General features: G+C 44.1%; 1 protein-coding gene and 1 non-coding gene across 2 annotated transcripts in view; one reads left to right on the top strand and one right to left on the bottom strand.

Moving 5' to 3' along the window:
- LOC111972956 (CLIP-associating protein 1-like) overlaps positions 1-24,869 on the bottom strand; it is a 94,228-nt gene that overhangs the window by 57,355 nt on the left and 12,004 nt on the right. The window contains 5 exon segments of the mRNA XM_070446276.1: positions 2,952-3,049; positions 3,466-3,541; positions 3,900-3,991; positions 4,250-4,353; positions 4,631-4,709. Of these exon segments, the coding sequence (XP_070302377.1) occupies positions 2,952-3,049; positions 3,466-3,541; positions 3,900-3,991; positions 4,250-4,353; positions 4,631-4,709 (449 nt within the window).
- On the top strand, positions 5,088-5,212 carry LOC111980478 (U4atac minor spliceosomal RNA). Its single transcript, XR_002879474.1, has one exon. It is a non-coding gene; the product is annotated as a U4atac minor spliceosomal RNA (small nuclear RNA).

The raw sequence follows: 24,869 nt of genomic DNA, 5'->3' as shown, positions 1-24,869 counted from the left end.
TGATTGTTTATTTTGACAAATTCCCCGTTACATATGTCACAAGTAGTAAATGTACAGTAACCATTAATACCCATCATTTGGTTAAATTCATTTCTGACTCATTGCTTTGCAGGTCTCCATCACCTTGACATAACTGTTTCTGTTTTGTCCTGTCACACTAGAAGTGCATTGTATTACTAATTAGGCATACAGTCATTTACTGTTCTCATTCTCGGAGAGAAACATTGTAGAGTTCACAACCTGCTACACTTCTGAGAAACAAGTTTTGGTTTATTTCATAATCATCATTTACGAGTATAAATGTTTTCATTGTCTTTTCTTTAGAGTGCTTTGCTTTTTCTCCCAGTCAATTTGGCCGGGCAACAATTGTATTTATCAGCTTTTCATTATATATTTTTTATGGCCAAAAAGACAACAATTACCGGCTAACGGAAACCCTGATGTGGTCACACCCCAACAACAAAATGGTGTGGGCGTATAGCAATCATACAAAATATTCATCCGAGTAGATCGCTGATTGGCCAGCTGCTCCTCCTCAGGAGGATGACATCATCCTCTATGAGGAAATAGCAAGCATTTATGAAACAGCCTGTTTGAGACACAATTTTGAGGTGGGGTTTAAGTGTTTTTTTCTCCAATTTATGCTTTGTACACAAATACGAAAATAGGATGAGTCAACAACATTATTTGGGTAACAGAATCTTATTTACATTTTAAAAGTGAGATTTTCACTGGACAGTTACTTTAAATCACATTCATTATATCTAACTGTGGAAGACTTTGATGTATTCAAAGCTTTATTAAAAATGTTGAATCAAATAAATACAAGGTATTTGGCAGGAGGAATCTCCTCTGAACATATGGATATGAAGGCTTAGTTAGTATTTAACTGGATCTAACTAATCTCCATTGTAATTGCTCATGGATCTCTTGGAGCAAATGGATTGAGAGTGTGACTACATACAGAAGGAGGGCACAGGTGGCCACAAGAGAGCCTCAGCACCCACCCTGGCCTACGCCCCAGACCAAATCTAATCATGGGCAGAGGAAGCACTCCTAAAGCGAGACCAAATGAGCTTACCCTCTTCAAGTTCCCTTTATAAAAAGGCATCTCTTCCCTTTGGGTCTGGGAAGTAGTTTTGCAATACTAGCTAAAACAATGAAGAGTGGTATGATAACCAATACAAGGACCAAAAATGGCAGCAGTAAACTAAATGKKAKGGGGKGGGGGGGGCGATCAGAGAGACAGATGGCTCGGTCAGAACAGATGTTCCCCTTTAACTCTCGAACCACGGAGACAAATGGGTATTAATCAATCTGCTTCCCTTCCCCACTCAACCATGCAGGCACTTAGCTGGAGGCCAGGCTGAGTCATCACAATTGTCCCCGTCACACCCACTACCATCATGATTAAATACTGTGGTATCACTTGGTATCATATCACTGAGAGACTTCAAGGGCAACTCAAGAGCCTCTGTGGCCAAAATTAGCCTATCGCAGGCCTGCGTCCAAGCTCTCCTCAGTAGTTGTTCTCCAATGAGGCATCACGGTACAGTGCACGTTCTAATCCAATAACAAGTGTATTGGTGTATGGATTCATTCAATAAAGACTGACGTCTGGCTACCATACACTCTATCCCTTCCCTACAGCCACTCCACAGACACAGGCAGGCTGGTGCGGCAGCGGTAATGTTATATATTACCCATGGTGCTTCACTAATTGGAGGTCTGACAGCCACAGTGAAAGGGGAGCTAGCTAGCTAGTGGTTATGATGGAGTGTTCCTTTATTAAACGCTGCAGGCCAGGGCAGAGCCCGTGGAGAGGGATCAGTAGATTATGACCGCTGATAGAAGACACTAGACAGCCATTCTGGGGTTATGGTCTGAGGCTACCAGAGCCTATGAGGCTTTATGTGGATAGCTGGACACTAGGGACTAATGGCCTGTTGAAATGATCAGCTTTCAGGGAGGCACTGCAGAAAAGTGAGACAATAATTTTCTAAATGCACTTTTGATTGAAAGATTCTGTATTGTCAGTGTTATACAGTAATCTTGAATGAAACACATCTAACACTTGATATTAACAGATGATTTAAACTAGGTTGTTTCCTTTACACGAGACCAACACCTCTTTCACATTGTTCTTGTCTACAGGGTTCTGGTATACAGTGGTTTTTCTACAGGGTTCTGGTCTACAGTGTTTTGGTCTACAGTGTTTTGACAGTGTTCTGGTCTACAGGGTTCTGATCTACAGGGTTCGACAGTGTTCTGGTCTACAGTGTTTTGACAGTGTTCTGGTCTACAGTGTTTTGACAGTGTTCTGGTCTACAGTGTTTTGACAGTGTTCTGGTCTACAGTGTTCTGGTCTACAGTGTTCTGGTCTACAGTGTTCTGGTCTACAGTGTTTTGACAGTGTTCTGGTTTCCATGTTCTGGTCTACAGTGTTTTGGTCTACAGGGTTCTGGTCTACAGGGTTCTGTAGGCTGTTGAAAGGATCAAAGAAAGTGTACAACAAGCACTTTAAGATGAAATGGTAGAGGCCTTTAGGACCTTTAAATTAGACCACACCCCTCTTTTCCATTGTTGTTGGCTACAGTATTTGCACAATAACCTGGGGGTGGGGCTGAGGTATGTGTCCTACCCTCCATACACACACCGCCTCCCACTCTGCGAAGTGTTTACCTGATCCATGCACAGTGTTTTTCACCTAAGAAATAATTCCTTTATTCTACTTCTGTGTTTTTAACTATGATCACAACCTAACATCCTAACGCACAGCCTTGTGCTGGGAAGGCTGCTGAATCAGCACTATACCTGACCCATTTACACACTTAGTACAGTAAGATGGGTGGGGGGTGGAAGAGGGAGAAAGAAGTATGAATAGTGATGGGGAAGAATGCGAGAGAGAGAGAGAGAGAGAGGACACACACGAGGTAGAAAGTCCATCGTACCGTGACTGTGGTAGGCCCTTCTTGCTAAGGTCCATCCTCACCCTCTCCCCCACGTGTCTGTAGATCTCCACCAGGCAGCCCATAGCTGCGTCTCTCACCTGAGGACAACGGGGGTAAGGTTCAAAAGGCAATCTTAGCGTTCTTAGACTAGATCAACTGTCTGTTAGAACTAGCTGGAGAATGCAATTATCAGTCACTTATATAAACCCTGTTTCAGCCATATTACTTGAACRCGTTCATTAGATGTTTATGCGCCCACTAGTATATGTTTAATGCTCTTAAAACAGTAACTGTAGATAAACATTTAGCCTGCCTCCACCAGCAGATGGCCCTGTCATGTTGGGTGGTTGTACATCTCTTTACAGCCACTAAGGGGCTCCATGCCCCTATGGTAAAATGCTGCTGCAGTCGACTCCTTTGTCTGTGCTAGTGCTCTCTCTCTCCCTGGCCAGCAATGTAATAAACTGATTCATGACACAGCAAACAGACTGGGACACAAATAGGCTGTACATACCTGACTGGTGGGATCTCCTAGAAGATTACATATGTGAGGGACTATTTTACTGAGGGTTAGGCCTTGGGCTCCGTACCTGGAAGAACAAAGACAGAGGATGTCAATGACATCATTAGGTAAGCATTAGCTATAGCATCACAACAAAATAAAGACTCCTGACTATAAAGACCTTACCATATCATTGTATAATTCTCTATGATACACATCAGATAATATTGTCACATTTTAAATCAAATCAAGGCTCATCTATTCTCTTGGCAGTTAGCAAAATGTCCATTGCTATCAGAGAATTATACCCTGTCCATTACGCACAGATGACAAAAAAACATTAGCAAAGTTAAAATAAATCAGCTGAGAGCTATAATACACATCTGGTGTATAAGTAAGGACAGACAGATTCAAAGATGGGTGATTGAGAGGCCAGGCAGTCTTACATGTTGAGAGTTGAGATGAGACAAAGGCACACTCCCTCTCTGGTCCTGTTGTTCTTGTGTTTGAAGCCTCCCAGCATTCTGTCCCAAACATACTAGGGAGGAGAGGACAGGATATTTGTACCAGGTCAACAATCAATCACTTTTTAAAAATCATGGATCAGGATCATATAAATTAACATACAATCGAGTCAGGAATCAAAGAGTACTAGGGATACAGAAATCAATAAACTTGGCATTTATCAATTTGAGATTGTAGGATTGACTTTTGATAGTACTGTAGTATCACCACGAGAAAGCGAGGGAATCATATGATCCTGGTTTGTCAATAACTCGTCTGTGTGTGTACGTACCTGTGGGGAGGCAGCCTGCTCCATGATTTTCAGCAGCAGGATTTGATCTTGGTCTCTGACTTGGTCTTTGGAATCACCCAGACGATCTATCAGACTGGCCAGTACTTGAGACACAGCAGAGAGATGGAGACACAGAGAAGAACAGACAGGGAAAGAGGTAGCATTGTTATCTAAAGGTGTGAACGAGGAGTTAAAATCCAATGGAGCTCAATAGTCTAGTCTATGCAGTAATACAATACAGTGTTTTTTAGTCAAGACATTTTGTCTAGAAAACTAAACCTATTTTTAATTTTGTATAGAAACCTAAACCTATTTTTGTTTGAACTAATTTAACCATGAAGAAAGCTATATTTTTAACATAATAAAATTACACAATCTTACCTGTTCCCACATGGTTCCTAAATCGGTCCTGTAACCTTGTCACTAAGGCAGATAATAGGTCTATACCTAGCAAAGCCACCTGGGAAAACACAAGAGGGACATTTTTAATAAATATAAAATAAAAAATGACAAAATATGAAAAACCACATAGAAATTACAATATCATAAAAGATTTTACCAACATTCTACTAAAACGAACAATTTCCCCCTCTTCCTTCTGATTGAGTTCAGTATGCAAATKTTGTTGCAAAGCATTGTGGGTAAACGGAAATATCTTCACTTGATCTGCTCATAAAAGAACAATGGATGATGCTGCTGCTCTGAAATCTTCGTAGTCTTGACCTATTAAACTTTAGTACAGCACTGCCATAAAAAAACTATTTAAAAAATTGCCACCCACCATGAGGAAAACCATGGCTGATGTAAGCTAAGTGCACTGCCCCCCCCAATATATTCAACTTTCCTTGTCATGGGGTGAGGGAGCTGCTCAATGAACGTCTAGTGAGAGTAGCCCTGCTAACACCATAACGACACATAAGCATCACCTGAGCTTGCTCAGTCCATGGTGCAATTTTTGGAACCCAATCTTGTAAATAACATGCCACACTGACCAAAGATCCCAGCTGCATTGAAGAACACTGGCATCTACTGGTATGTGTGAGAAATGTAGGATGTACCAGCCATGGGTCGATTTTTTTCTTCAGCCGATGGTCGGGGGCCAGAACTTAATTACAAATAATTTGCTGACTGTAAAWTGACTGCAAAAAGCCTAAACAGATTTAACATTTGACTAGATAATAATTTAAAACCTTTATTGGCTGGTGTTTTACAGTCTTATATCCAATAATAACATAAATAACACAATAAATATATTGGGGAAACCTGGTCCATATTATCCAATTTAACAGTCAGCTTCCTTCTACTGCACAACTTTAGCAGATATCCTTTCCTCAATTTAGGCTACAGGCTGGTTAAAGTTTACTTGAACAATACCAGCAGCAGGCATGTCTCCTCTGGGGCATAATCCTGATCCTTTGTTCCCAGGCGCAGACAAAAGGGAATTACAGTAATTATACTGATGACAAGCCTGAAACAAAAGGCCTGGAGGAGAGAACTAAAACTGGGTGGCCAGAGGAGAGGACCTTAAAAAGAGCCTCAAACTGCAGCTCTGATTTCAACTACATTTAGTCTCTTCTCGGAGCAGAATTTAGATTCCCTCTATGGACAGAAACTACTCACCCCAGAATCTGCTTACCCCATTGCTGTCAAAAGTGTATGATTACACTCACATGCACACTCTCCCTGTATTCATCTACACACAGACACACACAATGTCAGACTTGGGTGTCGGCCAATAGTGCCAGGGTCATCAGGGGGAGAGGCGGATGGAGGATGGCTGCTGCAGTGCCCCCTTCCTGCCTGTTGATAGTGTGTGTGGGGGTATGAGTGTGTGTGTGTGTATGAGTGCGTGTGTGTAAGTGTGTGTGTGCGCATCCTCTCTTTAGTCTCCACCCCCAGTCTGAGAGACAGACCCCTCCCACTCTCTGGTCCCTGCAGACAGACAGATGGCTACCCCCTCCTGTCTCCCCCTGGCTCAGGGCTGGTAAACATAGTAGGGATTTGTCCTATCATCATGAATCTCTGTCATTTCCCCTCTCAATGACTTTCACCAGGGGAATGTTGATGTTCTGAGACAAGCTGGCAGACTGACTGGGTCTATCGTTCTACTTTTACTTTTTGTCAACACTTTCTTTCTCTTGTTTGTTTTAAAAGTTCACAGGAGGTGGTGATGAAGAATAAATAGGGGCAGAATGTACACTCTCCTGCCAGCCCACATCAATTCTGACCTACAACACAATTAGACAATTCCCAGACCTGTCTGTCCGTCCCACCTTGGCTAACTAGCGAGTAGCAGAGTATGGATCCCCACCTAGAGATATATGCTACAGGATATTGAGGCTGGTGGCCATCCTGTCTGATGACACGCTGGTAAAATAAGCTCATCTCAGTCGCTGTGGGACCCACGTCCCCATTAAAACTGCAGCTCTCTCTACAGCACTGTATGCTGTAGCCATCTCTAGCATACAGTGGCATCACTTGCCAAGGGGACAAATGACTCAGACAATTATATGACAAACAGCACCTACAGTCCTACACACAGTAGATCTTTATATGTCAGAGATAAACAAGGAAGGGGACATCAGAGGAGTACATGCCCATCCTACTAGCATGAAGACATGCCACACAAAGCAAGTGGCCCCAGCCAGTAGGGCTAGCTCGGTATAGCCAGCCAGTAGGGCTAGCTCGGTATAGCCAGCCAGTAGGGCTAGCTCGGTATAGCCAGCCAGTAGGGCNGCTAGCTCGGTATAGCCAGCCAGTAGTGCTAGCTCGGTATAGCCAGCCAGTAGTGCTAGCTCGGTATAGCCAGCCAGTAGGGCTAGCTCGGTATAGCCAGCTAGTAGTGCTAGCTCGGTATAGCCAGCCAGTAGTGCTAGCTCGGTATAGCCAGCCAGTAGGGCTAGGTCGGTATAGCCAGCTAGTAGTGCTAGTGTCAGCAGACAAGAATTTGAAATTTGTCTACTGACACTAGCTCAGTATAGCCAGCCAGTAGGGCTAGCTCGGTATAACCAGCCAGTAGTGCTAGCTCAGTATAGCCAGCCAGTAGGGCTAGCTCGGTATAACCAGCCAGTAGTGCTAGCTCGGTATAGCCAGCTATATGTGTTCTCTATTAGTAGAGGGTTTCCTCTCGTGCCAAAATCCATCAGCCATCTGTATTACAATGGACACTTAATGACATCTCATTCACTCAAACATGTCTGCTATTCATCCCTGTGAGTCATGGAAAAGAAGGATTCCCCCCACACTCCTCTGATGTGGCTGGACCAGGCTTAGATTTAATCATGGCAAAGCCCATTCTCTTTTATATTACTTCCAGTGGCTTGACAAACCACACACACACACACACACACACACACACACACACACACACACACACCACACCCACACACAACACACAACACACACACCACACACACACACACAAACACACACCAACACACACACAAAACACACAATGCAGAGTGACCTCCCTCCCTTGTCTGCTGAGACAGTAGAAGTACATTTAGATCAGACAGGCATGGATGTAATGCAGATTCATATGCACGTACCCCCCCCCCCACCCACACACACGGTGGTCTCTCACTGCAGTGAATTTTTTCAGGAGTCAGGGGAACAGCTGGGCTGAGTGGTGGCTGAGTGGTTGAATGGCTGGAGGAGAGGAGAGGACAGCCAGCCAGTTAGACAACCTGTCCCTGTCCGGACAGACAGAGCCCAGAGGCAGAGCTACACAGTAGTTACCTAACACATAGCACCCTGTCATTACTCTGGATGCCTGACCCTCCTTTCCTCCCTCACATCAAAGGTTTAGCAGCTGATTCTGGATCAGTTTTGTGTTCTTAGCACTACCCTGGTTGGAGTCAGAACTGGGGGTTGACTGGACTGGTCCTAGACCAGTGCTTGGGGCCGGTAGTGAGTGATGCTGGTAATATTATGCTACAGCTACTGTGTGTGTTGTTCCCAGCAGCTGAGCACAGTGACTCAGCAATAGGTAGGCTAGTCAGCAGGCAGTACTCAGGAGCCTGAGGGAGAGCAGTCCTAAAGCAGAGTAAAAAAAAACAAGTAAACACGCATTAACCACACATAAACACACACAAACACACGGCAGTATTTCCAGTCCACTTCACACATACGATGCTCCCTGCCTCCCCCTGTTAATGCTTGAATTCCTGAAGTGAAAACCGTCTCGTCCTCCAGCTATATAGAGATCCTAGATGAGTACCTACCCATCATATCTTCCCTCTGCTGAATGCAGCACTACAGAGGTGCTACGGCTATAGCTCTGGTATTTATCGTTTACTGATAGTAGTCTTATCYAAAGGCCGACGGTTCTGCCTGAACTTCAGCTCCAACGTGTGTTCTTCATGCTTAGGCCCTATATGCATATTCACTAGACTCAGCCATTCCCTAGTGCTGTGTTATGGTCACATCTCAGATCGAGATGAGATATTACATGGGACAGGGCTTCCAGATAAGCGGTGTGTATCTATCTGTGTGTGTGCAGAGGCTTTAGCCCTGGCTCTGTGTCTCCACACCTCCACATTACTGCAGCTAGGCCACATCCCTGCTCCTGCCTGAGGCTGTACAACCATCCCTACAGAACTAACACTAGCCTGTTAGACAGCTCACTACCATCCACGGGTTACATTCCCCACACCTCCTCCATCTCACATAGTTCAGTATAGAGATGGGTGCTGGAGGCATAGGTAGAGAGGTATAAGAGAGAGGCCATAGAGATGACTATAAACGCTACATCTATTTCTATGTATCAGGCCCAAACCATGGGACATCAATGTTCTGATAGTCTGGTGTTTTTAGGCAAACAGTGTGTAAGGGACCAGTGTTCTGATGTTCTGGAGGTGCGCATGGGACCGGTTACTGCAGGCAGGATGCGTAGCATCGTGACCACACAACATACTGACACTACGTAAAAATACACTTATGGTGAAGTGACGATAGAGAGGATTTGCAGGTTTGTTAGGCGAACATTATTGCATAACAAGTATTATGCTCCTCCATGACAATCTGTCGGTGTATGAGCGCAGGATAAATGAAAAGCTGAGTTAAAGGGTAGCCTCTGACAACACATCAAACACARCTCTCTCTCACACACACACACACGTGGCAGCTAGGGTTGCACATTTTGGGGATTATTCAGAGGTGGAACATTTCCATGGGAATTAACGGGAATATATGGGAATATATGCAAATTAATATTAATACCATTTAAATGTAGATGTTTTTTTGCATTGGATATATTTACCATATCATATGAAGACCGAAACATAAACCTTATCATAAGTAGACAATTGCAAATGATTAAATCCTTCCAATAGAAATTTTTAAAAACAATTTAGTTATGAATTTAACTTTAATTAAATGAGTTGACTCTTCACATGGGATGATTTCACTGAACCAACAAAAGGGAATATTGAATGATCCATTGCATCTCCCAAAAACATTTTCAACATACATTTGTAAAATGATAGTCTAGAAACTAAAGCTTTGGTTGTCTTCCTCTCAGGCTTCCATGTCTTCTCCCTGGACCTCCTCAATGTCCACCTCTTGAACATCAGATTCTGAGGCCTCATCTTCACTGTCACTTTCCAACCTTGTTGAGAATGGCTCGTTGTCAAGCTCAAAAAGCCTCAAATTTGCCTGGATGGCCACCAATTTTTCAACCCTTGTATTGGTCAGCCGGTTACGTGCTTTGGTGTGTGTGTTCCCAAACAAGGGCCAGTTGCATTCTGAGGCGGCTGATGTTGATGGGATTTGGAGGATGATGGAGGCAACAGGGGAAAGAGCCTCAGATCCACAAAGTCCCTTCCACCAGGTGGCTGATGAGATATGTTGGCACAACTGCCATATTGGGTCTCCATCCCAAAGCCCTTGCTTGGAAGTGTACTTCACCAGACTGCCAAGAACCTTGCCCTCATCCAGGCCAAGGTGGCGAGACACAGTAGTGATGACACCATAGGCCTTGTTGATCTCTGCACCAGACAGGATGCTCTTGCCAGCATACTTGGGGTCCAACATGTACTCTGTGGCGTATATGGGCTTTAGGCAGAAGTCTTTACACTTGTTGATGTATTTCAGAACTGCAGTTTCCTCTGCTTGGAGCAACAGTGAAGAGGGCAGTACGGATTTCTTCTCTTACATCTGCAAGCAGAGTCGGAACATCAGACAGGATGGCATTATCTCCCTCAATCCGTGCAATGGCTACTACTATAGGTTTCAGGAGTTTCAGGCTGCTTACCACTCTCTCCCAAAATACATCATCCAGGAGGATCCTCTTGATGGGGCTGTCCATATCGGCAGACTGTGATATGGCCATTTCTTGGAGAGACTCCTTCCCCTCCAGGAGACTGTCAAACATGATAACACCACCACCCGAATGGGTGTTGCTGGGCAACTTCAATGTGGTACTCTTATTCTTCTCACTTTGCTTGGTGAGGTAGATTGMTGCTATAACTTGATGACCATTCACATACCGAACCATTTCCTTGGCTCTCTTGTAGAGTGTATCCATTGTTTTCAATGCCATGATGTCCTTGAAGAGCAGATTCAATGCATGAGCAGCACAGCCAATGGGTGTGATGTGAAGGTAGGACTCCTCCACTTCAGACCAAGCAGCCTTCATGTTTGCAGAATTGTCTGTCACCAGTGCAAATACCTTCTGTGGTCCACGGTCATTGATGACTGCCTTCAGCTCATCTGCAATGTAGAGACCGGTGTGTCTGTTGTCCCTTGTGTCTGTGCTCTTGTAGAATACTGGTTGAGGGGTGGAGATAAAGTTAATTATTCCTTGCCCACGAACATTTGATCACCCATCAGAGATGATTGCAAGATACAGTTTGCTTTCTCTATAATTTGCTTGACCTTCACTTGAACTCTGTTGAACTTTGCATCCAGCAAATTAGTAGATAAAGCATGTCTGGTTGGAGGGGTGTATGCTGGGCGAAGAACATTCAGAAATCTCTTCCAATACACATTGCCTGTGAGCATCAGAGGTTAACCAGTTGCATACACAGCTCGAGCAAGACATTCATCAGCATTTCTCTGACTACGTTCCTCCATTGAGTCAAAAAAATATATGATTCCAGGAGAACCATGAGCTGTTGCTATCAATAAAGTGCCTGATTCATCATTTTCACCTCGAATAGAAGTAGAGGGACTTTTGTCAGAGGTTTCTTGTTGTGAGCGCTGAGTGAACTTTATGCACTTGGCCAGATGATTCTGCATCTTTGTTGCAATCTTCACATATGATTTGGCACAGTATTTGCAAATGTACACAGCTTTTCCTTCTACATTAGCTGCAGTGAAATGTCTCCACACATCAGATAGTGCCGGTGGCATTTTCCTATAAAGATGAGATTTTTATTTTTGTAAAAATGAATAAAAATACAATTCCATTTACAGCTAAACAGTTAAGCAGTTAGATTAAACAACTCCTTTATAAGATAAATGTTTTAAAATGAAACAAGTATGGAAACAGGTGAATTAACACTCCTCAGTTAGCAGGCTCAAGCAAGCTAAAACCCACATGGTAGCAAAAAACTAACTAGCACAAATTTTTAACAAGTTACAGCCTGATCTGACTGCCTCTTCTCTGGGAGGACTTGTCTTAAAGTGACTAGTTATGCAGGTAAAATTGGTCAAAAGAAACTCCCTCAAGCTTGGCCCAAGCCATTAAATAGGCTAAGCATTGGCTAGCCCATGGAAACAAACAAGAAGAGAACAGGGGATATTTTTGATCAACCTTCCACAAACGAACACCATTCATGTTATTGAACAAAGAAGTCTCTTTCATGGAGAAGATGGGCTAACTGTTGTAGCCTAACTGTTTGGGTCTAGCTGGTATCGTGTGGTTAGTAGCTAGGGGAAACCTTTGAGATTGCTATCTTTCAGAATGCTATTAGAAGGTAAAGAATGAGGTTGTGGCTACCTGTAGAGACAGAAGGGCAGGAGTGAAGCCCTGACTAGCTAAGACAAACCATAACAGAAGTCAGGAGGGGCAGGAAGAATTACCACAAACATCCACACCCCGTCCTTATAGACGAGGCAGGCCACTTCCTTTTCTCTGACATAGACTTATCCGTGTGTGTGTGTGTGTGTTTCCTCAGTGTGTKGTCTCTGTAAGTCAGGATGGCACACGGCAGCGGGGGGCTTCCACTTGGAGAGAGACAAGGACAGGGACCTCAGGTACCCATCTGTGTTTCCCTAAATAGACAAAAAATTCCCTGCCTTGTAAGAAACTGTTTCACTTATGTCTGAGGTCAGTGGGGTAAGGTGGTAAAGGGAAAACATTTGGGGGAATCCCAACTCTGAAGACTGATAATAGATCAAATCAAATGTTATTGGTCACATACACATGGTTAGCAGATGTTATTGCGAGTGTAGCGAAATGCTTTTAGATCCGACAGTGCATCAGTATCTGTTGCGCCTTCTTCACCACACTGTCTGCACAGTGTGCAGTGTGAGGGCGATTGCATCGTCTGTGGACCTATTGGGGCGGTAAGCAAATTGGAGTCAGTCTAGGGTGACAGGTAAGGTGGATGTGATATGATCCTTGACTAGTCTCTCAAAACACTTCATGATGACAGAAGTGAGTGCTACGGGGTGTTAGGAATTTTGTTAATAAATAGTTAAAACAAATTCTAGCTTTAGATTAAACTATAACTAATTGAACTCTGCACGCCTGGTGAAAAGAGATTTGTGTTGTGGGTTATAAAGTAAGCAGAAAGGGTCATTAAACTATGGTTGAACTGACCCAACTTAGCCCTGAGATGTTTAGATAAGGCTGTGGGTAACTTTTTAGGTCTTCCATTATCTTGAGTTGTCTGCTAAAGTGGTAATAAATTATAGTGAGCCTTCATGATAATTGATTACATTGTGTGCTATGTGTGTGTGCTGTGAAGTTGGAATGAACTTTTGAACCTGTTTTCTATTTGTCAGGACAATGAGACTTATTCTGTAACCTATGACGTCATATCTTGTATATAAACCTGTGTTTATGATCAAATGGCAGCGTGCTCCGAGAATAAACACTATTATCTAATTTTAATAAGACTGTATCCTGTCTATTTTATGTTAATAAGTATCTTACAAATTCTTATAAATAGACAGATTGAATTTAATTAATGAGTATATTAGAGGAATTATTTAATTCCACTAACAGGGGCGATAGTCATTTAGTTCAGTTACTTTAGCTTTCTTGGGAACAGGAACAATGTTGGCCATCTTGAAGCATGTGGGAACAGCAGACTGGGATAGGGATTGATTGAATATGTCCGTAAACACAACAGCCAGCGCATGCTGTGAGGACGCGGCTAGGGATGCCGTCTGGGCCGGCAGCCTTGTGAGTAAAACATTTAAACGTGTTAACCCTCGCGTCGGCTACGGAGAAGGAGAGCCCAAAGTCTTTGGTAGCAGGCCGTGTCGGTGGCACTGTATCGTCCTCAAAGAAGTTGTTTAATTTGTCTCGGAGCAAGACGTCGATGTCTGCGACAGGGCTGGTTTTATTTTTGTAATCCGTGATTGTCTGTAGACCCTGGCACATATGTCTCGCGTTTGAGCCGTTGAATTGCAACTTCACTTTGTCTCGATAATGACGCTTTGTTTGTTTTATTGCCTTACGCAGAGAATAACTACACTGTTTGTATTCGGCCATGTTTCCAGTCCCCTTGCCATGATTAAATGCGATGGTACATGCTTTCAGTTTTGCGCGAATGCTGCCATGTATCCACGGTTTCTGGTTAGGGAAGGTTTTAATAGTCACAGTGGGTACAACATCTCCTATTCCTTATAAACTCGCTCACCGAGTCAGCGTATACATCAACGTTATTGTCTGAGGCTACCCAGAACATATCCCAGTCCAAGTGATCGAAGCAATCTTGAAGCTTGGAATCCAATTGGCTACACCAGCATTGGATAGACCTAAGCACGGGCGCTTCCTGTTTTAATGTCTGCCTATAGGAGGGGAGCAACAAGATGAAGTCATGGTCAGATTTGCCAAAAGGAGGGCGGGGGAGGTCCTCGTATGCGTCGTGGAAGTTAGAGTAGCAGTGGTCGAGTGTGTTACTCGCTCGTGTACTGCACGAGTCCAGTGAAGTTCCTTGATGGCCGTCTTGGTATCCGCTTGTGGGGGGATAAACACGGCTGTGACGATAAACGAGGAGAGTTCTCTAGGGAGATAATACGGTCRGCATTTGATTGTGAGGAATTCTAGGTCAGGTGAACAAAAGGACTTTGAGTTCTTGTATGTTGTTACAATTACACCATGAGTCGTTAATCAATTTGCACGCTGATAGCCACTGACCTCAGTGTTAAAGGTCACTCTGAGATAGAGATAGAATCTGAGAATTCTATCTGAGATAGAATTCCAACCGCTGACAGTACAATCAGTTGTTGTGTAGGTCTAATCAGCGTGCAAATTGCAGTGCTAGAAGATGTTGGAGATGGGACCTGCTTGTTGGGTTAGAACAGTTGTCAGCTCTTAGTCGCCTGTCGCGTGTATTGTTGATAACGGATTTAGGTGTAACTGTTTGCACATGGAGCACCAGCTCATTTAACCAGAGCCGTTGAAACAATTGCAAATATGCTAGCTAGGACCTACAGTACACACTCATACTGTTATGTAACTTTAAACCATGAATTCAGTGTAAATTACACACAGCCGGTCCCTCAGGTCCAGATAAGCATAATGCATACCGTAGTACTCATTTAAGAGAACGTACTCCATCTTCAAGAGAGGCTATGGGCCTGTGCATCCCAATGTTTGAGATGTGTTCCTCAGACATATATTATTGGTGTAGGTGCTTGCTAAGGTGTTGCATTCTCTCCAGTGCTTGTAAATTGGGAGGTACCGGAACGCCTGAAAACATCCCCACCTTTATAATAAAGCATTGCATGGCATTATCATCACTTTTGCATACTGGCATAGCGCAGTAGAGACATTTGCAGAAGTTGCACACATGGGGACATTTTTTTGTAGCCTAGGGTCCGGGAAAAAGTTGTCCTTTTATGAACGCATTTCATTTTGAGAATCTGAGATCAATAACAACAACCTTGTCTTGAATCCATGAATAGCCTAGGCCTAGGTGTGTGGAGAGGAGACACATACTGTACAATATGAGGACGAAATTAGTCCTCAAAAAGCTTTCCAGTTCCACTGACTCACCCAAGGATGCAAGGCTCACTCAGCCMGTGTAAAAAGCCTGTCTCGTTTTACATTGTAAAACAATGCTGTTCGCTCAATAGGCCTATTTGGAAGTTGATATCATATTAGGTAGCCTACAGGCATATTAGTCTTCTAATTTCAGCAGGAGCCATTTGCTTTCCAATCTGTGTTTTCCCGCGATTTGGCAGCATGCTGTTCACTGACAGATTTGCCGCACGTTCTCAGCCTATATGCCTTGTGATTGGGCTACACACAATCCACATCTAGGACATTTTTTTAAACAAGCTATTGATCATCTGTGGCTAAATTATAGGCTTACTCCTGGTGTAGTATCCTGAACTATTTCATTTCTTTCTGAACTGACAACAGTAATTCCATAACTTTGGCAAAATGCATTTCCATTCATCATCAGGGGTGCTGCAGAACCTCCAGCACCCTTCCCTTCACCTATAATCCTATAAGGAAATAGATGTAAGTTGATCAGTAGAATGGTGGTACAGTATCATATTGTTGTTGACCAGCAGAACAGTGGTGCTAGCTGTGTAGCGCTGCCATGACACAGCAGCTCTAGCCTAACCTGTACTCACTTCCTCAGTAAGGCTGACTGGGAAAAACGGAACAACTCTGACAATGTACTATAGATAGAATAGATACACAGGAAAATGATAGGACAGAATCCAGAAGATTAACAGAAGGTGTTCTCCTTCTCCTCTCTGTCTACACTCAGTAGGTTTTTTTAATGAAATAGTTTTTAAATCATAGCTAAAGTTCGTACTGGTACAGATTCCGCGACGTGGTCAGCCTTTACGGCTGGGACCGCAAGTTTGTGTCCCAGATTCCTGTTAAGTAGCAGTTAGCTGCTAGTCATCCTCAAAACGGAGCAGGCTACTGCTAGCCCACCGGTATTTTTATCCACGTCTGGGCAGAAATATCCACGTCTGGGCAGAGATGATTTCCACACAATCACAAGATCAAGATGAAGGTGGAACTGGTTGGACRGGGATTTGTCTGCCCTAAATGCACCACCATCAAGCAGTTTAGGGAAGAGATCCTCCGGCTGTTAGCTCGGCTGTGAGAAAAAGATAACCTGCTTTCTAAGTACACCAACCTTGCTGTAACCCAGGCAAACCCGAATCTCAGTTTTAAATGCCCTCTGTAGCAAAGCTGTCAATAAGTCGGGAGGCGTTGATCTGTCGCAATCTAACGGACAGATGTTTAAAATCAACTCTGCGGCCCATGGGAGACTGGACACTCGCAAGGCGTAGGAGATCGGGGAGGCAGTCTGTCCACCCCTCTACCTGAGAAGATCCGATCCAGCTATCAAACAGTTTTGCCCCGCTTGAGACAGCACAGATCCTTGGTGTATACCAACAGCCGGCAGCCTCCCAGTGGCACCCTCCCCCATGCCCACCGCAGTTCAGCAGGTCGCTTCCCCATCGGATTCCCGCACGATCACTATCATTGTGGGAAGCTCGAAGGTGAGAGATTTTGGCCTGCCCACGATCTGTGGACCGACCAAGGTCCACTGTCATCCAGGAGCCCGTGTCCATGACATCAACTCCCCCTTGCCCACGGTTCTGGCCAACTACTCCAATACTGACACCATCGTCACGCTCAAAGGTTTTTAACGACCTACATTTTAGGTCATCTATGGAACTGAGGGAAGACTATAAAATAAAAAAAATCAACACCCTCGCTAGCACAGGGAAGAGAATAATTTTCTCAGGCCTCCTCCCGTTCTGCCGAAGGGATTCGGAACATTTCAGCCGACTCTTTGCCTTGAACAAGTACTGAAGAAAGTTTGCAACGACAAGAATGTCTCTTTTTGTGACAACTTAGATTTGCTGTGGGAGCAACCAGCACTTTTWAAAAGAGACGGGATTCACCCCAACCACAGGGGTTCCAGGATTATATCCAGCAACATCGAAACTGTTTTAGAGACTGAAGACTGACGGACAAGGTCTGGTAGTGCTCTAGTTCTCCCTGTCAGAATAAGCAACAGAAGACTTGGAAAGCATATCAACTCCTGTAGACACGGCACTATGGTTATTATGAGTAACATCATTTATGTTCCTTTAACTACGACTTCTAGTGAGTTTATACAAACTGTCATCTGCTACCATTCTGATAGATTGGAGACTGTCAGAAAACATGGTTGTAAAGTTAATAGTTTGGTAGTTTTTCCATTCGTTACCTCTAGGCAGATGCCCCAGAGGCAGAGTAGCCCACACTCATTGAATATGGTGCTTTTAAATATTCGAGCAATCACAAGTAAAACCTTTCTCGTGAATGACCTCATTACTGAGCACAAAGTTGCTTGCATGTTTCTCACTGAAACATGGCTGTCTTCAGACTGTAGTGCTTCTCTTATTGAAGCCTCCCCCAGACTACAGCTTTTCATACTCTATCAGAAAAGGGTGGGGGAACAGCCTCTATTGTTACTAATGCTCTCAAATGTAAGGACATTTCGATTGGCGTCTTTGGGTATTTTGAGCATCATGTTATACTGTTTAAATGTCAGCCACCAGTGCTGGCTATAACCCTGTATAGGCCACCAAAGCACTGCCCCACTTTCTTTACTGATTTTGCTGAACTATTGTCTATTGTCCTTGAGAACTATGATAAAATCATTGTGTTGGGTGATTTGAATATGTATKTTGACAAAGCCCAATGAATTGATGAATCTTTTGAGCTCTATGGACTTTCTCCCAATATGTTACTGGGCTAACCCATAACCGTGGCCATACTCTGGACCTGGTTATTACCAAGGGGCTTTCTATTGACTTATCCTCAATTGTTGATGTTGCTTTATCTGATCACCACTGTGTATTTTGTACTACCTTGTTTCCCATAGCACAGGGTAATACTGAACGCATTATTAAGAAACGCTATCTTACCTCTGAAGTTGCTACAGATTTTATTGAGTGTATGAACAATACTCCATCACCTATTTTGCCTTCCTCGTGTTGATTTAGTTGATAACTTTAATAGCAAATTAAAGGGCAACCATTGATGCCATGGCTCCAGTAAAGTTGAAAAAGGCCACATCCAAAGGGAGAGCCCCTTGGATGAGTGAGGAAACTAATCAATTAAAAAGAAATTGCAAAAAGGCAGAGCGGAAGTGGAGAAAGTAAAAGTTGCAGGTCAATTATGATATTCTGAGAGAGCAACTTGGCATACACAAGGCAATTAGAAATGCTTATTCTAACTTGATCACCATTAAATCAGAATAATTCAAGAGTGCTCTTCGACCATTGACGACCTGATAAATCCTACCCCGCAAACCTATGTGAACTTTCCTCCTAATCTAAATGTGATGAGTTTGCGGCATACTTCAGAGATAAGATAACCAACATTAGGCTGGGTGTCAGTCAAGCAAGATCTGATGAGAAGTTTGATGATATGTGCCATAGCCTACCACGCAAAGGCACTACGGATTTATTTTCCCTGGTTGACACAGACGTGATATCCCTTTCCTGAGCATAACTTAAGCCTTCTACCTGCCTTCTGGATCCTATCCCCACCACCTTCATATAAACAATTTTTAATTGCATATCTGAAGAAGTGAAAGCTATTGTTAATCACTCCCTGTTCAAAGGCACTTTCTCGGAATAAAAGTAATCTAGATTCTTCAGCGATTAGCAATTTTTGGCCAATCTCCAACCTACCATTCTAGAGCAACAGCTAAATGTTTTAAGTGACAACTGTATTTTTTTACAATTCCAATCTGATTTCTGTGCCCACCACAGCACAGAGACAGCCTTAGTTAGTGGTAAATTATCTTAGAACCAACACAGATGCCAAACAGCTCTCGGTCCTTGTACTCAGACTGGAGAGGTGGGTGCCCTACCCGGTCAAGTTCTAAATTGGTTTTTTATTTTAACCGGTCAAGAGTTTATCACCCTTGGTKAACAAAACGCAGAGAAAATACATATCACTTGGCGTCCCAAAGTTCGATTTTGCGTCCGGCACYGTTCAGTTTATATATGTTAGCGTTATCAGAAAGCACAGCATTGATTTTCACTGCTACGGAGACGATACACAACTTTATGTTGTGTTACCAGAGGATTTTAGCTCTACGGATAAATGAATAGACTGTATTAGTGATTTAAATACTTGGATGCCTCACAACTTCCTCCAGCTAAATCAAGACAAGACTGAGGTACTTATTGTTGGAGCCAAAGCACAGAGAGAATCTAGCCGCACATTTGAATTCACAGGCAATAAAGATAAAACACCAGGCAAAAAACCTAGGTGTTATTTTAGATTCTGAATTAAATTTCGTATCACACATTAGGAATGTGACCAAAATAGCTTTTTACCAGCTGAGGAACATTGCCATGGTGCGGCCGTTTCTCTCTCAGGCGGATACAGAGATTTGATTACAAACAGGCTTGACTACTGTAATGCTCTCCTATCTGGCCTACCCAAGAAAGCCACTGGTCAACTGCAAAACATACAGAATGCTACAGCACAGATACTGACCAAGACCAGACGGAGAGCACACATTACACAGGTTTTAAAGTCTCTGCACTGGCTGCCTATGAGTTTTAAAATACATTTTAAGATTATTCTATTGGTTTTTAAATCAATCCATAATTGTGCACCCCAATACATGTCAGACATGCTTTTAAGTTATGTAACCAGTAGGTCCCTCAGGTACTTTGGCACTGGTCTTTTAACTATCCCAAAGCCTTGGGCCAAGAGGCATGGCGAGGCAGTCTTTAGATGTTATACCCCCAGCCTCTGGAATAGCCTGTCAGAGAACCTGAAGGGGGCCTTAACTGTGGACATATTTAAAAGAGATCTTAAAACACATTTTWAGCTTTGCTTTTCCATGGGGTGCTTTTTTTAATTGTTCATGTTTTTTTATATATAGTAATATTTCAACTTTTATTTTCATCGTTTATTTTGTTTTCCCCCCTGTAAAGCACATTGCATTGCATGTCTGTAATGTGCTGTATGAATAAAGCTTGATTTCATTTAATTTCATGCATGATACATCGTGCACACAAAAAAAAAACATATGCTACATGAATCAACTGCGGTTGTAATCAAGTGATCGCTTGTATACCCTAATTGAATTGAGAGGAAGGGACTTTGCAAACACTGGATTACAGCAAAACAAGACAACACAAGAGAGGAACAAAGATGGAAAGACAGCCTTTAGATAGGGTCCATGACAGAGGGGCCTACACACAGGGGCCTGTTGTTTAGGAGACGAGGGGCCATCCTTATTGACGCTCATCTGATCAGCCACTCGGGGCCTCAAGCTAAGCCCCACTTTCAGGCCACAGACATCCCGCAATTCACTATGCATTCATTTACATTTTAGTCATTTAGCAGATGCTCTTATCCAGTGCGACTTACAGTTAGTGCATTCATCTTAAGACAGCTAGGTGGGACAACCACATATCACAGACATAGATGGGCAGGGATTCTGGGGTGCCAGGACAGAGATCAACTCAGACTGGGCTGAGCGGGAGCTGCCCTCCCGTAGGGAGCCCGTATGTCAGGGAGTAGCCTTAGAGAGAGGAGTTTATGAATAAATGTTTACAACGGTTTCCAAGTATTATAAAACAGAAGGTACAGTACATTTCTCATATAAAACAGGGATTATATTGTACAGTGTCAGAATTTAGAAGTCTCTGATACAGAGGGGTCGAAAATGCTATTAGATGGTCAAGGGGCAGCTTCAGCTGTGCTTGAGTCATATTGAGTCGTGACGGACTGCAGCACTATGGACAGCAGCTACACTCAAAGGTTCTCTCTCTGCTGTGATGAGGGTGAAAAAACAATTTAATCCATTTTAGAATAAGGCTGTAACGTAACAAAATGTGGAAGAAGTCAAAAGGGTCTGAATACTTCCGAATGCACTGTATTTGAAGTTGCCGGGTACTCCATATTATGTCAAACGCCGCAAAAACACTTTCCGGCATTCTGATCGTTTTTATGTAATAACTTGAGAAAGTAAAGTCAGGTCTAACTTTGCATTGGGACTTGTGTGTGTACTAATGAAAATCCATATGTTACATTTATCCTACCTACCCTTTAGTTAGAGAAATAGGCCTATCATCTTAGATACATCTCACAGGAAACCAAACCTTTCTCTAATTGGCCTGATGAATAATATGATAAAATGTTCCCCAATCATCTCTGAAAGGGCTATAATGAGCGTCTGAGGGCAGGACTGAGTGAGTTAATGCCTATCCTTTCCCATCTCTATTGTCTGGTTGCCACAGAGATCCCATATTCACCTGCTGGTGAACTAGGTTTAGAATTTTCAGAGTGATAACATTGAATGTTTGCTTAATTTTCAAAGTTGGTTTTCTTTCCCTCCAGCATAATGCTTTGACACAACCACCGAATACACAGAAAAATGCAACGTATAAGGAAATGTAAGCATGCCTGGGATTAAGATGTGCAATGCTGCTTAACTCGACAAATAAACTACCCCACAGATGAAATAACAGCSCAAATGAAACAGTACAAAGAGGAGTGACAGACAAAGCAGAGATGCAGCCCAACAGGACAGGGATGAGACCGCAGCAGGGATACTCTGGCAACAAAGAGCTTGTCATGACTTTGGGTTGTGTTTAGCCTAGAGATGATGCCTTGACAGGGTTAACAAGAGAAGACAGAGGGGAGAGAGAGAAAAAGGGAGCTGGCAGGCTGCCAAAGAGAGGAGGAGAGACACACACACACTAGCAGTCCAGTAGCAGTTCATTAAGACATACTCTAGTCCCCTTTCTCCCCATGCTATCCCATCCTCCTCCTCCCTCCTCCCCTCTGTGTCAACCCCATCATGGCGCTGCCCTGCTGCCAGCCCGGAAGTGCTCTCGCAGGAGCTCCACATCACCACAGTACAGCGCTGCCGTCTTAAAAACACCACTACCGCAGCAGCACCGGCATTAAAACCTGCTGCACAGCACACGGACAGGCACTTAGGTTAACTGCACACTCACACACATATGATCATGGATGCAGACACAAACACACTGCAGCAAGATACAATATGATCATCCATCCAATGACTTCAGTTCAGAGAACAAGGACAGAATGTAGCTAGCTAAAGAAATGAAACATGATGCAGAAGGACTGCCATAGGGGGGGCTAGTCTCAGACAGGGTTAAGAGGAATCTCACAAGAGAACATGGAGGTGGATGGCAGTCTTCCAATAGTGCATTGGCTCAGATGGGGGGGGGGGAGACAGAAAGACAGACTGAGTGTGTGGAGATCGTATGGAGGCCCAGAGCAGAGGACAGGAAGCTAAGATAGAGCACCTAACCCCCCCTGTAAACATCACTGACTGCAGCCTTGTGCTCCCTCCAACCACACATCAGTGTTTACAGTCTAACGGCTGTTTGCACCAAATAAATGGCTACACTACATTACAAGAAGAACACGGAGAGGGACTGTGTCCACAGCCTTCCTCTGCCTAATCCTTACACTGGTGCTCTGTGCATTCCTAAGGCTTCGCAAAACATAACAAGGAAATATTTTGGATTAACGTTTAACACAGGCTTGTGTTTGTCTTGGTTCTACCGGCACAAAGTCCTCCTCAGTGGGTTGACATGACCCCAGAGACGTTTCAGTACTGAACCCTACAGTCCTACCTGTCCCTGTCCCACAGTAGTGCTAGCTTCAACAGTCAGTCAGTCAGCAGGTCAGTCAGTCAKGTTTCCAAGAAGAAAAGGCTGGGCTTGCTGCTGTGCTGTACAGTGCATCATATTACAGTGACAAACTAGCCAGTAAGCCACATATCATACAAGGTGAATTAAGACCAGAGCATTAGCACAGGCTTTGGGGAAAGGTTCGAGGCTTACTGGACTGGTTTTACTGCTCCCATCACTCAAACGAGGGACATGTTCCCCTCCTTGCCTCTCACCACCTGAAGCCAAGTGGGACTGTGAACAACTGCAGCTGAGCTAAACGAAGGAGCAGCTTTCCATGACAAATGCCATCTATCATAAAAGAACATCCCCAGGGGAAAGACAAGTAGCAGTACTGGATTAGCATTAGCAATCCAGAATATACTGACTGAGGAAGTATGTAGAATATAGAATATAGTTTGAGGCTACATTGSACAAGCAGCATTGCACGATTAGCAGAACATATTATTGAGGAACTATTTGTATACATAGAATATGGTTTGAGGGTACGTTGGACCAGTGCCAGTTTGCCTCAGGTTTGTATGATTTAGGTGGCCTCTTCAGTGACAACTTAATGCTAATACACCTTCAATGTAGCCACAGGGCTTATTGACTTATCCTGATTTTGACAGTGCATACTGCATATCATGTCAGTACAGCAACAAGGCCAATATCAGCCGGCCACTATAATGGTTTTGTGACATTTGTGCCCTCTGTCCTCTTCTCGTCTGTCCGATGGCCATCATCCTCAGAGGAGAGAGGGACAGTGGGGGCGACACACAGGACTCCTCCAGCCAGAGGACAGGACTACACCAGCTAGAGGACAGGACTACACCAGCTAGAGGACAGGACTACACCAGCTAGCGAGCCAACCTCTCTCTCGCTGCTGCAGCCTGTAAGACACAGGGTATTTGTCCCAAATGGCATCCTATTCCCTAGAGTGCACTACTTTTGACCAGGGCCTATAGGGCAGCTCAGTGTCACAGTGCTCTGTGCCTCAGTGTTGACAGAGACTTCACAAACACCCTGACACAGGGTGACAACGCTTCAGCCCAAAACTATAGAGACAGGGTTCTTGCTGGGGTGTCTCTGAACCAGACAGAAAGAGAGAAAGGGAGTGACAGAGGCAGAGAAAGCGAGAGGGAGAGAGAGAAAGAGGTAGAGAAAAATAGTTATTCTGAAAAAAGTAGACAGAGAGAGGGGGGGGGTGAGGCCCTATTGTGAGAGAGAGAGGCGGAAGCAGTTGTATATTAGTGTGAGGCTTAGAGAGCGCGCGTAGGAGAGAGGGGGGGGTTAGAGAGTAGGAGATCAGAGAGAGGTTTGGACAGGATCGATGGACGAGGTTGTTGAGGCTAGAGTAGAGAGAGAGAGGAGAGGGTGAGGCTTAGGAACACAGGAGAGACGAGAGAGGGGGTGAGGCTAGAGAAGAGAGAGAGGGGGGTTGATGAGGCTAGAGAGAGAGAAGGGGTGAGGCTAAGAGGAGAGAAGAGAGAGGCGGGTGAGGGAAAACTTGATTGAAGCCTATGAGAGAGAGAGAGTGGGGTGGTGAGGGCTAGAACAGAGAGGAGAGGGCGGGCGTGGCTAGAGGGAGAGGGAGCCAGAGGGAGAGAGAGAGGGGGGTGAGGCTAGAGAGAGAGAGAGGTGAGAGAGAAGGAGATAGGGTGAGTTAGAGGCGAGGGAGTGAGGCTAGAGAGAGAGAGAGAGGGTGAGGCTGAGAGGGGGGGGGTGAGGCTAGAAGAGAGGAGAGAGAGGGGGAGGTCGGAGAGGTAGAGAGGTGAGGCTAGATGAGCAG

This window comes from Salvelinus sp. IW2-2015, linkage group LG2 (assembly GCF_002910315.2).
Source record: "Salvelinus sp. IW2-2015 linkage group LG2, ASM291031v2, whole genome shotgun sequence".
Taxonomy (NCBI): Eukaryota; Metazoa; Chordata; class Actinopteri; order Salmoniformes; family Salmonidae; genus Salvelinus; species Salvelinus sp. IW2-2015.
Note: the sequence above shows the minus strand (reverse complement) of the source record. Positions and strands in the feature narration are given on the sequence as shown.